At 47.0% G+C, this 16615-nt stretch overlaps 1 protein-coding gene across 1 annotated transcript in view; it reads right to left on the bottom strand.

Annotated features, from left to right (window-relative positions):
- Window positions 1-11664: 11664 nt before the first annotated feature.
- The window catches only part of LOC128350570 (lipase member M-like), a 34286-nt gene continuing 29335 nt past the window's right edge, over window positions 11665-16615 (bottom strand). The window contains exons 9-10 of the mRNA XM_053308972.1: window positions 14807-14872; window positions 11665-11898 (exon numbers count right to left, since the gene is read on the bottom strand). Coding sequence (XP_053164947.1) covers window positions 11665-11898; window positions 14807-14872 — 300 coding nt within the window. The remainder of the gene's footprint in view (window positions 11899-14806; window positions 14873-16615) is intronic.

The following is a 16615-nucleotide window of genomic DNA, read 5'->3' as shown; positions in this document are numbered from 1 at the left end:
AGGGGAGGCAAGTCTGTGCAAATCTGCAAATCAGCAAATTACTGTGTGCTACATTGTGACTTCAGGTAAGATGCAAATTAATCTTCCTTACAATAGAGAGTTTCCAGAAACTTTTCATTTAAAACAGCAACACTATGCTAGATCCTGAGATTTCTCTTTTGGACTCAAACACATTGGAATCTGGAGATAATGGATAGCGGAGGTCCACAGGTGGAATTCGAGAGGCTTGAGCAAATAACTCCCCTTAGTCCCCCCCCATTTCTGGACCCCTGTGATTGCTTGAAAGAAAATCACTTTCCACATGCTCAGAGAATTGTAGGCTTGTGACTATTAAATAAATCAATGCTTTCATTCGCTCCTGTACTCTCATTATTATTAAATATTACAGATTTAGTAATCCAAAAATCTTTAGCTTAAGATGGAAAGTAATGTTGTTTTCCATTGCCCAGCACCCCAAGAAGACATGAGACACAAAGGTGTTGGTGTAAATAAGGGCCACAATTTTATTTTTTAACTTCAAAGCAACGTTATTAAAGAACAGAGAATGGCTCTCCACCTCTACAATATCTATAGGCATACACCATCAGGGCATGTCTCCCCTATAGCATAGGGTGAGGCACCTCGGCTCTAGGCAGCCCCCAGTGCTCTAAAGCAGGAACTGCCCATCCTAGCTGGCCTAAGGCCAGGCCTCTGCCATAGCAGCACCCCCCAGTAGCCGCTCAGCATGTCTGGGGAGCTCAGCCTGACAGAGTAGATTTCCCTGGTGGCGCAGTGGTAAAACTGCCGCCCTGTAACCAGAAGGTTACAAGTTCGATCCTGACCAGGGGCTCAAGGTTGACTCAGCCTTCCATCCTTCCGAGGTCGGTAAAATAAGTACCCAGAATGTTGGGGGCAATATGCTAAATCAGTGATTCTCAAACTTGGGTCCTCAGGTGTTATTGGACTTCAACTCCCATAATCCCCAACCAAAGGCCACTGAGGCTGGGGATTATGGGAGTTGAAGTCCAATAACACCTGAGGACCCAAGTTTGAGAATCACTGTGCTAAATCATTGTAAACCACTTGGAGAGCTCCGGCTATAAAGCGGTATATAAATGTAAGTGCTATTGCTATTGCTAGATTGGTCCAGTCCAGATCTCCCTGAGCCTCACAACCTCTCGGGAGTTGACCTGTCCGACCTATAGCCAAATGCTTACCTGAAGGTGCTCACCAACCTCAGATATTATCCCAAACAGCACTGTACCCGCCACTGTGGGGGTTAGCCTAGCTCAACACCCCACACCGCTCACCAACCATGCAAAACCGCAGCCAATCCCTGCTCGAAATCCCCAAGAAATAAACTAGTTCCCTTGGGTGAAAGGTGAGCTCTATCCCCCCTAAACAATTCAGGTGCTGAGAAAACAATGTCAGGGTGTGCCAAAGACCCTCCCACAAGGGACCGGGCAAAATGTGCCATATGGGTGTTAACTTTATGTCGGGCCCGTTCAATCTTATAAGGGTCCCTGGCACCCTTCCAAACTCTACGTTGCAGCATATCGGACCAGATGATTATAATCCCACAAAACCATTCCTGAATCTGCACGAGGTCTGCCAGGATGTTATGGGTGATGGAAAGCCCTGACTACATAACTAGATCATTCTCACCCATGTGAACTACCAGAATGTCCGGTGGTGGGTTAGCCGACATGAACTCCTGTAGAATGGGCAAGAATTGGGTGATTACCATACCCCGCCAACTGATCCAGGAAATTGATGCCCACTTCCCAAGTTCTAGCTGTGTTCCAGGCTGTGCCCCACATTCCATTCTGTGGGCGCAGAACACAATTGAATTTCCCAGGATGAGGCCTGCACCCTCTCTGCCAATCATGCTGAGCCTGCAAGGAAAGAACAACCAGTGAACGAAGTCAAGGCCCTTAGCACACATATCGCTTATACATGTTCGATGGCCAATATGTTGGATGGCCTCACCAGAAAATCCCAGCCGGGAAGCCGTGGTGGCTGTGTCAATGTGGAAAGAGTGGAGAGACAAGCGCTCAGTGGGGACTCCAGCTGCTGCCAAGAATCTGTGCACCACCACCCAGAACTGGTATAGGGAGAGGGGCTGCCCATCCCTGTGGATGAACAGGCACCCTGCACCTGGCCCCCGCAAGGCCATGTAACTCTTTAACGCCTGTACTGGGCACAAAGTGGGATTGCTAGAGGAGTGAAACACCACAGGCTTCCCCCTACTCCTCTGGTCGTTCTTGGAAAACCTAAGCTGCAACCTGACTGAAACTTGGCCCAGGGTCATGTCTCCAAACTGGACTATTCTGGATGTAGACCCCCCCTCCCCTCATCCCCTGGGGAACAAATCACTCTCATAGAAGGCCGCAAAGAAAATTTCCAGCATGGCAGCATGGAAGAGTGCCACCTCATAGGGAGACTGGCAGATGGAGCCGAAGCATTCTATGGTGCCCTGAACAGCGGGTGGTGTAAGCCACCTACGGCTGTCTTCCTGTACTGAAGGTTCCCTAGCCCAGCCTTCCAGCATCCTCCTAACCCTGAAGTCTCCTGTGGTGTCCCGAAAACCTTGTGCCTTAGTACATAGGAACATAGGAAACTGCCATATACTGAGTCAGACCACTGGTCTATCTAGCTCAGTATTGTCTTCACAGACTGGCAGTGGCTTCTCCAAGGTTGCAGGCAGGAATTTCTCTCAGCCCTATTTTGGAGAGGCCAGGGAGGGAACTTGAAACCTTCTGCTCTTCCCAGAGCAGCTTCATCCCCTGAGGGGAATATCTTGCAGTGCTCATACATCAAGTCTCCCATTCAGATGCAACAACCAGGGGAGACCCTGCATAGCTATGGGGACAAGTCATGCTTGCTACCACAAGACCAGTAAAGAAGGCAATGGCAGCAAGGTAACCTGCCAGGACTCTGGATGACAGTCCCTTATTCCTCAGGTGCACCAAATACTGCATAAGATTCTCTGTGGGTGGAGGCCATTCCTGACCCATTCCTATCTTCTCTCTAAAGTCCTGGAAAGCCCTGCACTGCCTACTATATGTGGCCTGGGCAGAGGTGTAACTAGCGAAAATGGTGCCCAGGGCAAGCACTGAATTTGCGCCCGCCCCCCCAACATCTGACACATCTTTCAGAAAACCATAATATTCATTCAGAAAACCATAATATTAGCTCACACTGCCAAAACTTTTAAAACTAGCTTTCATTTCTGAACAATAACGCATTTCCCCATAGAAACCTCAAATATAGGCTTGTATAGGTGAAAAATCAAGAGAAAATCAAGTTGAAAGCCTTGAACAAATGAACTAAAAAGCCAGTACAAATGAACTAAAAAGAGTGGAGGCAGTTTTCCACTGCTTCTGAAGTCCCATTGAGTTCAGAGGGCAGCAGACTTACTTTGGCGGCAAGACATTTCAACAACAATGCAGGCAGCAGGGGCATAGCAAGGTTCAAGTGGGCCCAGAGACAAGATTTTAAAGTGGCCCCTCGTTGATACACACATACACACTTCACAATATATATAGTGCACTCACACTCCTGGTCTGTGACATCCCCTTCAGTTTTCCTCACCCCTTCAGTTAACTCCAGGTAGGCTTACTAAGCAGCAATAGCTAGCCTCCCTGCTCTGCATATTTTACTCCAACATGCCCCCCCCCCCGAGTTCCCTCTAAGTCATGTGCTCACAGGTTTTTTATGTCTGCTCAGTTAAGTTTTCGATCCTGCTCAGGATGAATAAGGAAGGCCCCATTCTGAATGCATGTGTGCACACACTGACATGATACTGCTGCCCAGAACAAAATTGATTCTGAACACAGATTTTAAAAAATGAGAGAATATTGCTTCCCCCCAATCTGATTCCCATCACAAGGGCCCTTAGTAGCACATGGCACTGGCTTCTCCTCCAGTAACAGCTCCTATCTCACTGGGGGTTGATGGCTATGCAGACCTTGCAGCAGAGGAAACCAGAAGCCACACATACACAATACCCATGGACATCAAGGGCCAGGGTTTTTAGCACCCTAGGTGAAGTATAACCTTGGCACCCTCCAAACATGCAATACAGAAGGAAACCAAAACAGAGGTGGGATGTAATTGCACAACTATGCACATGTGTGCATATATACTCCAACCCCCCAAGGAAGACCAAGTTCTACATTTTGCACCATGCACATCAGCTGCATTAGGAACTTCCTTTTCTGCATAAGTTATTTTGCTTTCTTAAAAAAACTGGAAAGGGAGGAGAAAAGCCTACTCCCCCTCTCCTTTTGTTTCTAAAGACGAAAGCACTACAATATGAATTGCTTCCCATTGCAATTCAACATCCAGAGAAGAAACCAGAACTTTATAAGATTACCAAACAAGCTTTTAATCCTGAGAAGAAACCCTTGAGACCCTTAAGGGGGCTCACACAGCAGCACCCTATTATACACTGCACCGATGTCTAAGCCATCCTCAGGGCTAGGAAGTGATGCTCTAAGGCAGAGCTACCAATGGCTGTTACGCCATGCCACAGCAACAGTCTGACTTTCCCCCTGGTCCGATTTAAATGAGCACAGCAGTTTTCAAGGAGCGCTGGCAGTGTGAAATTTGCAACTTAGAGAGCCAGTGTTGTGTTGTTCTTAAGAGTGTTGGACAAGACTGGCAAAACCCAAGTTCAAATTCCCATTCAGTTGTGAAACTCACCAAATGACTCTGGGCCAGCCACTTGTCTCTCAGCCTTTCCTACTTCACAGGGTTGTTGTGAGGATAAACATAACCATGTACACTGCTCTGGATTCCTTGTAATTAAATTAAACCTCACAATCCCACATATCTATTTCACTCTGTTGCTCTTAAATCTATCTTTGATGAGATTAAACATATAATAATTTCAACCCCTATTTTGATCCACCTTGCTGAAAGCAATAATACACACCTCTGCACCAGAACTGTTCAAAAATATCCACAGCCCTTTCTGACTGTATCTCCATAATGAAAAAGAATCACTCAGTTACAGTAGTTTAATTTGATAATATAGCTAGAATTCAAGCTTCCAGGCTTCACTGATTAAGTCATTAAGAGAAAATAATACAGCTGTATGCTGAGCCTTTGAACCAGGAGAGTTTCCCTACTATCAGATACTTTTATTGCTGTCCAAACATGCACTGTCAATCAGATTCTTTCTCTTGAAATGTATCCTAAGGTTTGCTTCATACAGAGGAGGCAATCCTTGCTCTGGAGCAAGAACCCTTTCTCCAGAGAAAGAAAACCTTAGAACAGTTTTCCCAGTAGCAGCACCAGGGAAAAATGGGGTGGAGAACTAGGGATGTGTGAACCGGTTCAGATCTTAACCAGTTCGGATCCAAACTGGGGGTGGTTCGGCGGCTCGGATCCGAACCGAACCACCCCCGCTTCAGTTCGGATTCGAACCGAACCAGGGGTGGTTCGGTTCAAACCGGTTCGGACCGGTTCGGACCGGTTTGGACACCCGAAAATTGGTAGGATGGTAGCTGGCACCCAGGGATACCTGTCACCCAAACCCCAAAGCAATCGGACTCCCGTACGATTTTTTAAATGAATTTTTGAAAATTATTTCTATTTTTTTCTCATAGGATATAATGGGACTGGAACCAGGACATTATTCCTTATTGTGGAGCACCCATGGGTGCCAACAACCATGCAAACCCTGAAGCAATCAGACACCCCTATGATTTTTTATGAATATTTGAAATATTTTTAATTATTTTTCTCATGGAGTATAATGGGGCATGAACCTGTCCATATCCCCTATTGTGGAGCACCTAGGGGCACAAAAGCAGGGGGTGGTAGACAGACTGGGGTGCCTATCACCCAAAAAATCCCAAGGCAATTGGACACTCCTCTGATTATTGGTGAATTGTTAAAGTATTTTTGAATTCCTCATAGAGAATAATTAGGATTGCAGCAAATGTATAGCTTCACGTCGGGAGGAAAGGGGTGTCGTAGAGTGGAGTGTGGTGGGTGGTAGTTCCTAGGGTGGGCAAGGAAGCTATCAGAATTACTTGAAAGGAATTGGGCAAAGGGGTGATTTTTAAGTGATTGTTGAAGTTTACGCATCTTTAAGGTTTTTCTCCATAAAGAAGCATGGAGGTGTCAGCAAATGTATAGCTTCACGTCGGGGGCAAAGGGGTGGCCTAGAGCAGTGTGGGGTTGGTGGTAGTGCCAGGTAGGGGCAAGGAAGCTACCTGAATTTTTTCAAAGGATTTGGGCAGAGGGCTGATTTTTGGTGAATTATTGAAGTTTACGCATCTTTAAGATTTTTCCTCATAATAAGTTATAATGGAGCTTTCAGCAGCCCCATAAGTGCACTTGGGGGGTGCTGGGGTGGCCCAGAGCGAGTGGTGGTGTAGTGCACATAGGGTGCCAACCACCCCCGTGGGTTTCTAACCCATGGCGTACAGGGTTCTGTTCTTTCTGAGGTATTGAGTGTGGATTCTATGATAGCATATTAGAGTGGATTCATGGTCTCATTGAAAATCTCATTTGCTATCATAGAATCCATAAAAATCCATATTCATAAAAAATCATAGGGGTGTCTGATTGCTTCAGGGTTTGCATGGTTGTTGGCACCCATGGGTGCTCCACAATAAGGAATAATGGCCTGGTTCTAGTCCCATTATGTCCTATGAGGAAAAAATAGAAATGATTTTCAAAAATTCATAAAAAATCGTACGAGTGTCCGATTGCTTTGGGGTTTGGGTGACAGGTACCCCTGGGTGCCAGCTACCATCCTACCAATTTGGGGGCATCCAAACCGATCTGAACCAGTCCGAACCGGTTCGGATCCAAACCGAACCAGGGGGTGGTTCAAACAAAACCAAAACCGAACCACCCCCTCCTGGTTCAGACCCGGTTAGGATCCGAACCGAACTGGGCGAACCGGTTTTCTGTGTTATGGAGAACACAGAAGTAACAAAGTGCATTTATGGGTAGACAAGCTGTGTCTCACATATTCGATTTCTTAAACAGGAATGGAGGAGGTGGGGGACAAGCTACTTATGGGGGGCACTTCCCCATCGTTTTTCAATCTAAAGCACAGGGCAATGGAATCCAGATTAGTTTGCTTGCTATCCATGCTATGCGTCCTGTTTCAGCAGACCCTTTTAAAGTGTGTACCCAGCACTCCATGAGGAGTCCTAGGTGGATTTATATTGTACCCACCCCCCACCCCATGAAGCAAGTGTCGAGAAGTCCTGAACATGTAGCCCATATGTGGGGAGAGTGATTACATGGTTGCTCCCTTCCTAAAGCACTCAAGGGAAGCTTTCCTAGCTGTATCCTTCCCAGCAGAATGGGGAAAGTGCTGCTGCATAAACAATTCCGAACTAACGTTACTTAAACACAACAAGAAATGCATTTTTAAAGTTGGTTTAGCGCCTACTCCTCTCCACGTTATAGTCCAAACTCTACCTGTTAGGTGTTTTTTGTGTGTTTTTTTAAGTTCCTTGAAGATGAAGCAAGGAAGACTTTCGCTCCTGGCTTCATTCAAATGCAGAGCGACCAGGAACTCAGCAGCGGACCAATTAGGCTCCTTCTCCTGCTGGGAGGGCATGTCTGGCAGCAAAATCTATGCTTCCCCCCCCCCCAAGGAGAGTTAACCCTTTCCTTATTCTGAGAGCTTCTGAGGCAGAGAGAGGGAAGGGAAGCTCCAAGCCATGTAAAGCAGCAGCAGGAAAGGAGGTAAGGCGGCAGCAAATAAAGGGTGGGGGAAAGAAGGAAAAAAGATCACCACCAGCAGCCGCAAAAGCCAATGCTCTGGTTTGCTTCATTTCATTTTTCCCTACCCAGCAGCAGAGAGAGAAGGACAGAGGGGTGGAGAGAGCACGTGTGAGCTAGCGCACTTGAGCGGGAGCTAATTCTCCCAGCCTGAGTCTTGCGTTGTTCTTTCCCACTCCTCCTCCTGGCTCTTCTTTGTGTGATGGTTCAGAAGAGAAAAAAGGAGGCAAAAAAGCACGAGCCAGGCAGGCAGGGGAAAGGGAAAGGGAGGAGCTGCGGTTGGCGCTCCTTCGCTTTCCTCCTAGGGCTCCCTCCTCGCCAGCTCACATAACTCTCCAAAGTGTGTTTTTTTAAAAAAAATTACAAAGCTTACTGATTCTCCTGGCTGGAATGATAGGAGGAGAAGCTTATATACACTCAGTATACGCCAGGCATCTCGTCGGATTAAAACACATCCTGCCTCTGGCTGCCTTTCCCCCTCCCTTTCCACTTGTCCAGAGCAATGGGAGAGCGCCGGCCCTGCCCCGACAGATCTTCCGACTGGTGAGTCCTGCAGGGTGCCTGTGCAAAGGGGGAGGATGGGAGGGGGAGGGGCGCCACCGGCCCCAACACAATTTTTTTTAAATTTTGACTTCTTCCAACTGGCAAGTCCTGCTGGGCGCCTGTGCAAAGGGGGAGGGGGAGGGGCCGCCGCCGGCCCCAACACAATTTTTTTTAAAAACAAAATTTGAAAGATTTGTGGTGGTGGGTGTGAGGGTGGGGCATGGCAGGCACATTGCGCCCCCTTCAGCTGCACCCAGGGCACGTGCCCTGCCTGACCCACCCTGATTACGCATCTGGGCCTGGGTGCTTGGAGCCAAAGATGCCAGGACGGCTTTATGCACTTCTAGGTGCCAAGGCTCCACAGCCAAGGGGGCATCTTGTTGGGGAATGTCTCCGCTTCTGGTGCCAGCTGAAGAAAGTGGTGCACCTGGAAATGAGAGAGTGCATCCACCAAGCTATTCAGGACACCTGGCACATGGCAAGCCACAAACATGATGTTCTTAGTAAGACATGCTAACACAAATGCCCTGACTAATTCCATTGTGGTGGTGACAGCGGTGGGTTCACTAGCTGGTGGCCCTGTCCGTTTGGGCATGACTGTGCAGTGGGAGTATCAAGCATCGCACATCGCAAGCCTGTAATGTCATGGGCTTGTAACACTCAATACTCCCACTGCACAGGTGTGCCAGGAGAGTCAGGCCCACCAGCTGCTGCACCCATGGTCACCACCACAGGGGAGGCCTGCTCAGCTCACTCCCTACCTCCCGGCCACGCAAATGACGGCAAAAATGGGTCGGCCCAGTACAGCAGTGGGTGGGCGCCGGGTGGTAGCAGGCCTCTGGGGAGGCCCCCCAGAACATTTTTACCCCCCTGGAGACAGGCGGCCACAGACCTGATCCCCAATATCTTTGGGATCGATTGCCTCTGATTTTGCATTTATCCTGATATCCGTTGTTTAGATATTACATCTCACAGAACCTGCAAAAGTATTGGTTCTGTAACATCAGGCCCTGGAATATTATTCTTTTACAACATATTCTGTATTTCCTTCTCTGATATATGAATCTTTCCTTGGGCCAGAAAGCAGGAATCTACTTATATTAAGGACAATGACAGATAAATACTGTTCCAGAATTTTCTTATTTACAAAATATTGCCTTCCCCCAAGGTAGTCGCTGGAAGGCAGCAGATCCCCCCCCCCCCATGTTTAATGAAGCATGAGACTGGGAAAACAGAATGGGAGAAAGTAGAGGTGCTGAGAGGAAAGAGCAGGGACTGCCATTAGACTGATTATCTCACCCAGCTCTCCAGAGTAGCTAAAGGTTGGCCCATCCACCTGGAACCAACTGTGTGGGATTAGCTGTTGCTAGTTTGGGGGCGAAGTAAGAGTTGTTTGGCTCCTCCTGACCGAATATTGGTTGGGATTCCGCCCCCCCCCACCTACTTCATACTATTCTAGATCAAGTGTGGTTAGACAGGGATCTTACAGTGAGCAGATCACACCTGCCTTATTGTTTAAGTTACTGTTGATGAGGTGTATACATGGCAAAAACATTAGACTGGCCCAAGAATTACTATCCAGTTAATTAATGAATTAAGGGTTAGTGGGAAGATCTATAAGGGATCCATAGGCAGAATCTATATTACAGACTATTTTTGAAAGTAAAATTATCCCTTTAGCCTTACTGACCTTTTCAGAGTTGGTTTCAGGATGGAGAGGAAACTTTGCACTCTCTCACTCTTGCATAATTGGAAAGCTTCCCAACTGTTCTCTGTTAGGTGCCAAAACCTGTCACACTCATCAAGCTAGCTATCGTAGGAACCAAAGAAGGTGAGCAACCCTAAAGGTGAATATGCAAATAAGACCACTCCAAAAAGATCAAACATCAGTGGCTGGCTGGTATATTGAAATATGTTCTGCTGCAACATGTGTGCAGTTGCACAAGAGTGTTCTTGTGGGAAATGGCAGCTGCTCAGCAACAGCTGCATCTGGGGCACAGTTTCTTTACCCCAGCTTTGCTCAAATGGAGCATGAGGCAGTGGGGGTGTAATTATTGGCCCTCAGAAATTTGGGAGGTGGGGACTGCCCAGCCATTTCAGCACCCACCACCAAGTTTCCTCAGACGTGTTTTGGGAAGCGAACAGGTCGGATGCATTCTGAAGGTTCTCTGCAGCAGCGGGTAGCATTGGCAGTGGTCTCCTTGTAATTTGTGGAGTGTGTTCTCAGGCTCACTGTAGAGGCGACAGTCTTCTGGCTACAGCGAGGCTTTGGTGTCTGGCTGGTTGAGTGGGCCTGCGGGGTGGGTGGGTGTTCAGTGACTGTTGGTTTTTGGAGGTTCTCCACTATGGGGGTGGGAGACTTTGGGTGCGAGCACTGCACTTTGGACACCTGGGCCCTGTACGGGTCAGCATTTCTGGATGGTGCGGCCTGCACTCCAGGGGTTTCTGCCAGCAGCAGCCTGGCCCCCTCTCCCTTGTGGGTAGGACATCAATTTTGTTGGAAAGCCTGCACAGGCCCACAGCCTGTACAATAGAAGTCTTGGGTGGGGGGAATACAAGAGAGTGCGGGCAGACAAGGTAAGTTTTTGGAAAGTCATGGGGCAGGGGAAAGAGGACCAAACTCTTTGTGAGTTTTGTACTGACCACTTGCAATACCCTCGAAAATCTGTGCATACTTGATTGGAACACAAACAAATGCTTGATTCTAGTAAATTCTTTAATTGGAACACACACAGTTTCTTTTGCTTGTGCATACAAAATGCTACATAGCAGATGAAGTTCAGTGGTGTATTTGGTGAATACTAAGTAGTAAAAATACAATTCAGGAATGGATTAAAAAAACAAAGCTTCAAGGCACAGGCTGATAGCCTAACTACTGCAATGGGTGCAGAACTGAAACTGAAAGCACCGGCACGATGGTGGGCACCATAAAGGCAGTGTACACTGGTGATGGAGAATTTCACGAATCCTTCCTACTCTTCAAAGCACCCTGTGCATTACATAAATATTTCCCTCCAGTACATACATTCAGGTTGCACAAAGCATTTCTGATGGAAGAAGAGATGGGTGAAATTTGCTCCCCCATGTTTTCTCCTGGAAGTGCCTTTTACCACCTGAAGCTATGTCCCTGTAGGCTGTATGGCACTCATGGCTATGTTTATGCAAGGCAAAGAGTGGTTTGAAGAGAAGGAAGGACTCCCCAGATTCTTCCTTCCCACTATGCACTATGGCATAAGCAGCTAGGGTAAGTCCTCCACAGTGGACATGGAGCTCATGTTGATATCCACTTCAGTAGCTAGAATATGAGCCACAATGTCTACCAATTTTTGTTGCCACAATAACATGGAATAAATAAATTCCATAAATACTTTTCATATTTAGCCTTCATTGGTACTGTTGCATCAGATAAAGCATATCGGGGAATAGACATTCTGGAGCATCAAGACCCCACAAAAAATCTGCATGCTGCCAGTCAGGAATATACTTGTGGAAAACTAAATTAGGGATGCGAGGAAGCAGCAATTCAATGTCCTTTTTGCTTGAAATAAGGTCCTTCCCACCATTCCACACAGCTGTTGGCACAGTCATGTCTTCTATTTTATAAAATGGAGGAGTGGTCTGTTGAAGAAAAGATCAGAAATGTGACAATGCCATTCATTACTTCATTTTACAATTCTATATATTTTCTTATTGTTCAGATATTTCATCTTTCTGTACCATCAAAGCTCCTGTATGTATGTACATATCTACGTATTTATCAAATTTGTATGCCACCCCAAACTTTCATCTCTGGGACTGCCAGACAACAACATAAAAACAACAACAACATAAAAACAAACCAAATCACAAAAGTAAAAACCTTAAAACAATTTCAAACCACAATTCAATTAAAAAGCTTGGGTGAAAAGGTAAGTCTTTTATGACATTTTAAAAGTTGTCAGATTTGAGAAGACTCTCATCTCAACAGGGAGTGCATTCCAAAGTGTTGGGGCAGCAACAGAGAAGGTCCGTCTCTGTGTAGCCACCAGATGACCTGATGGCAGTGGCAGGCGTACCACTCCAGATGATCTCAATGGGCGATGGGGCTCATAGATAAAAAAACATTCTCTTAGATACCCAGGGCCTAAGCTGTTTAATGCTTTATAGGTAATAACCAGCATCTTGTATTTTGCCCAGAAACCTATCAGCAGCCAGTGGAGCTATTTCAACACAGGAGTAATATGATTTCTCCGAGAAGACCCGGAGACCAAACCTGGCTGCCGCATTCTGTACCAGTTGCAATTTCCAGACTATGTACAAAGGCAGCCACACATAGAGTGCATTGCAGTAGAAGTCTGGAGGTTACCAGCATTATGTACCACTGTTCTGAGGTCATTCATCTCAAGAAACAGATGCAGTTGGCGTATCAGCTGTAGCTGATAAAAAGCACCTCTGGCCACCGCCTCAACCTGAGACACAAGGGAGAGTTGTGAATCCATGAGCACTCCCAGACAGCACACCTGTTCCTTCACCAGAAGTGTGATATTTAGTCCTGGGAAATCTTCTGCTTCATCTTTTCAATCTCAATCATTAGTCCAGTGCCCCAATCCCTTTTATATTAAGAATGTACAGTGCAATCTTATCCTTACATATGTGTATTTGGGATGTTGACTAGAACACTGCTAAGCAAAGTCTGAGAATTGTCACTGCCTACATATGCTAGTCACGGACACAGTGTTTTTGTCCCACCCAGCCTAGGCTGGGCGGGGGGGATCCTCTGGAGGTTCCCCACTCCCCCCTCCAGCCTCCAGAACTTGTGTTTTGGGCGGTATATAAATATGGTAGGTAGGTAGGTAGGTAGGTAGGTAGGTAGGTAGATAGATAGATAGATAGATAGATAGATAGATAGATAGATAGATAGATAGATAGATCACCTTATTCGGGTGGTCTTCAATCTGATCCAGGCTTCACCCCCATTGCAGTGGCTATTTTGTAGGCGACCGCACATGCCCAATGGGCCTCTGCATGGCAGGGGGTGAGGGAACCTTCGGATACCCCCCATGGCCTCAGAGAAGCCCCCGGGAGGTGGTGAGTAACAAACATTTTAAAATAAATTAAAAAGAAAAGACCACGAACCTCCCAAATGGCCACTGGGGATAAGGGTGTTTGATTTGATATTGAACTGAATCTGGGGTGGGTGGGTTCGGTTCGATAGTGGACCATCAAATTGAACCTGTTCACACATCTCTACTGCCCACCTATGCTAGTCATGGGTACAGTGTATATATTGAAGCATGACTCTTCAGGAGAGTTCTTATTGATGGAGAGACAGGGGGTGGGGCAAGCCACCAGCTTGTGCCTGTGCCAGTGCCTGTGCCTGCCTAGCCTCTTAATTTGGCTTGCGAGGGGACTCCCTCCCTCCTTCCTTGGAGCCCAATGTGGCTTTTTCCTGGTTGTCCTAATGGGAGCTGGATAGGAATTCTTTAGCATTCCATGAACTAGCCTTTTTTGCCTACTTTTTTGCCTACACTGTTTCCCTTGGTTAGTTCTCCAGGTCACAACTGACAGGTACAGTGTGGGTCTGTGGGCAACTAAGTCAGCTTATTGGTGAGCACCCAAAGAGGCTTAATGGAGTCATGGTTGGACTTTGACTGGACCATGGGGAAACATCACCAACCTCAAAGGTTGTGCAGTTTTGGAGAGGTGATGTTCTCTGCCAATACCTTTACCTTCTCAGGTTGTCTAAGAAGAGCAAGGAACAGTCTCAGGGCTGCAATGCTACTCTGAGCCAGGGTGTAACTGTCCAATATAAAATCTGGTTAGGGGCTTTGTTTTATATTAGATCTGCACTTGGGGCGGGGGGGGGGGGGTAGATTGCCAATCCTCATGCTGTTCTCTTTGCAAATAAAGTTGTGGCCTCTTTTCATCCAGTTTCTACCTTGTGTCTTCATTGGGGTGGGGGCTAATTATGGGATTAGGGATGCATGCTGGGACAGAGAGCAACCCCAATCAGTATTATAACACACATACCAGTATTATAACACACACACACCTGTAGGCAGTTGCTGTTTTAAGGGGAAAACGCAAAAGTGAGCTGCATGGTCAAGTGAATGTGTAGTTTCCCCCTTAGACAAGTGAAAAGAATATTTAGAGGGAGGGAGGCGACCATTTTCAGAAATAACAGAGGAAATATCCAGTGAAAAGTAAGCAGGAAGCAAATGACAGAACCCAGAGAATGCATACCTGTTATATCCAGACATTCACACAAAACTCATTGTTGCAACAAATCTTATGTGTTTCTTTATGTGCTTTCAATCTTTTAGTTTCAAATGAAATCATATAAGAAGTTAAAGGTTATAACATTGTTTGCCCTTCATTTTAAGAGCCCCCCAAATCACAGGCCCGTACTATGTATGCTTACCTAGAAGTAAAGCCCATTAAGTTCAAAGAGGCTTCAAAGCCCATTAAGTTCAAACATACATAGGATTGTAGTGTAAATGTTTCAAACTATTTGGCAAATCTTAATCACCATAATCCTTTTTCTTACCATGTTGTACACAGCTTTGTTTTTACTGCCATGATCAAACTGTTTAAATTCTTTGGATTTAAAAACCTGAGAAGAAAGGAAATCATGATGAACAATTTGAAATCTGCTGAATTTCCAAACTTGACAGTAGGGATGTGCACGAACCTGTTTGGCATTCCATTCAATGAATGACGAACAGGTTCGGAACCCCCACATTCCTTAAGGCAAGGGGAGAGTGCTCTTACCGTCATAGCCACGTTTTCGCCATCCTCTGGCACTGCTTTAAAAAATGCTGGTGCGGGGTGGCTGTATACCCTATTGCTACCCTGGTCAGCGTGAAACCAGAAGTGGGGTGTGTGCAGGCCCCCCAGGCATCATTTTAAAAGCTGCTCTGCAAACTTCTTGATTTTAAGCACCAGCAGTCTGGTTCCATCTTGATTCAAGTGCAGCCCATCCCTTTTCTACAGGCTTCACTTTCCCCAAAATGTATCCCAGTGCCTAACAAATCTAAACCCCTCCTCCCAGCACCACTGTCTCATACACATGTTGAGACCCCTCAGTTCCTCCTGTCTCGCTGTCCCTGTGCGTGGAACAGGTAGCACTTCAGAGAACACTACCCTGTGGGTCCTGTAGTTCAATGTGCTACCTAGCAGCCTAAATTTGGCTTCCAGGACCTCTCAAATGCATTTCCCAACATAATTGGTGCTAACATGCAGAACGACAGCTGACTCCTCCCCAGCACTGCCTACCTAGATGCAGTGTGACATCCGCAACCTTTGCATCAGGCAGGCAAGTCACCATGTGGTCTACACGCTGGTCACAGACCCATCTCTCTATGCCCCAATGATTGCATTACCCACTTCTAGGAGGCCCCCCAACCTGGAGGAGTATCCTCTGTGCATGAGGATATGGGTGCATCGCCCAAGTAAGGGATTCCTGCTAGGGATGGCCCAGTTCAGTTAGAGTCTGGACTGGAGTTGAACCTGACAGGACCAGTTTGGTCTGGCACCCCCTTGAACCCCCCCAACCCGGTTTGGTCCAGGGGTGATTCATGATCTTAATTTTTTTAAAAAAACAAAACAAAACAATTTTTTACCTTCTCCCCTTCGGGGAAGGTCCTCGAGGCGGCCGGGGTTTTTATTATTTGCGGAGGTTCACCCTCCTCCTACCACCCTCTGTTCTCACCCCTCCAGCTGGTTCGGCCCTCACAGAGGCCATTTGCACATGTGTGGCTGCATCCAAAATGGCCACCACGCTGAACTAGGAAGGCCCAAACGGGCTGAAGAACCTCCGTAGTTTGGTGCGGTGGCCATTTTGGATACTGCCATGCATACGCAAATGGCCTCTGTGAGGCTCTAAGTCATGCCAGGCCTCGCAGAGGCCATTTGCGCATGTGTGGCAACATCCAAAATGGCCACCACGCCAAACTATGGAGGCCCAAACAGACTGAAAAACCAGCTGGAGGGGGTTAGAACAGAGGTCGGAGGGGGGAGGGGGAACCTCCACGGACACACACACCCCGCCTCAAGGAACTTCCCCGAAGGGGAGAAGGTTAAAAAAAAGGTAAGGAAAAAAATGTTTCCACCCCCCCCCCCAAACAGTCGGGGAGGGGGGCGGCCCGGGGACAGACCGAACAGGGGGTGGTTCAGTTTGACCCCAGACTGTCAAATTGAACCAGCTGAACTCCAAACCCATCCATCCCTCTTCCTCAGACCAATGTTCTCCCTCCCTGAGACCCTTATTCTCCGTGACAGCAGAAGCAACTGTTCAAGTCTTTGTACATTTACAGATCTGTATACATGAATAGTTATTGACATATTTCTATCAATA

The sequence above is a fragment of the Hemicordylus capensis genome, chromosome 3 (genome assembly GCF_027244095.1).
Source record: "Hemicordylus capensis ecotype Gifberg chromosome 3, rHemCap1.1.pri, whole genome shotgun sequence".
Lineage (NCBI taxonomy): Eukaryota > Metazoa > Chordata > Lepidosauria > Squamata > Cordylidae > Hemicordylus > Hemicordylus capensis.
The sequence above is the reverse complement of the archived record's forward strand: the minus strand, read 5'-3'. Positions and strand labels throughout refer to the sequence as shown.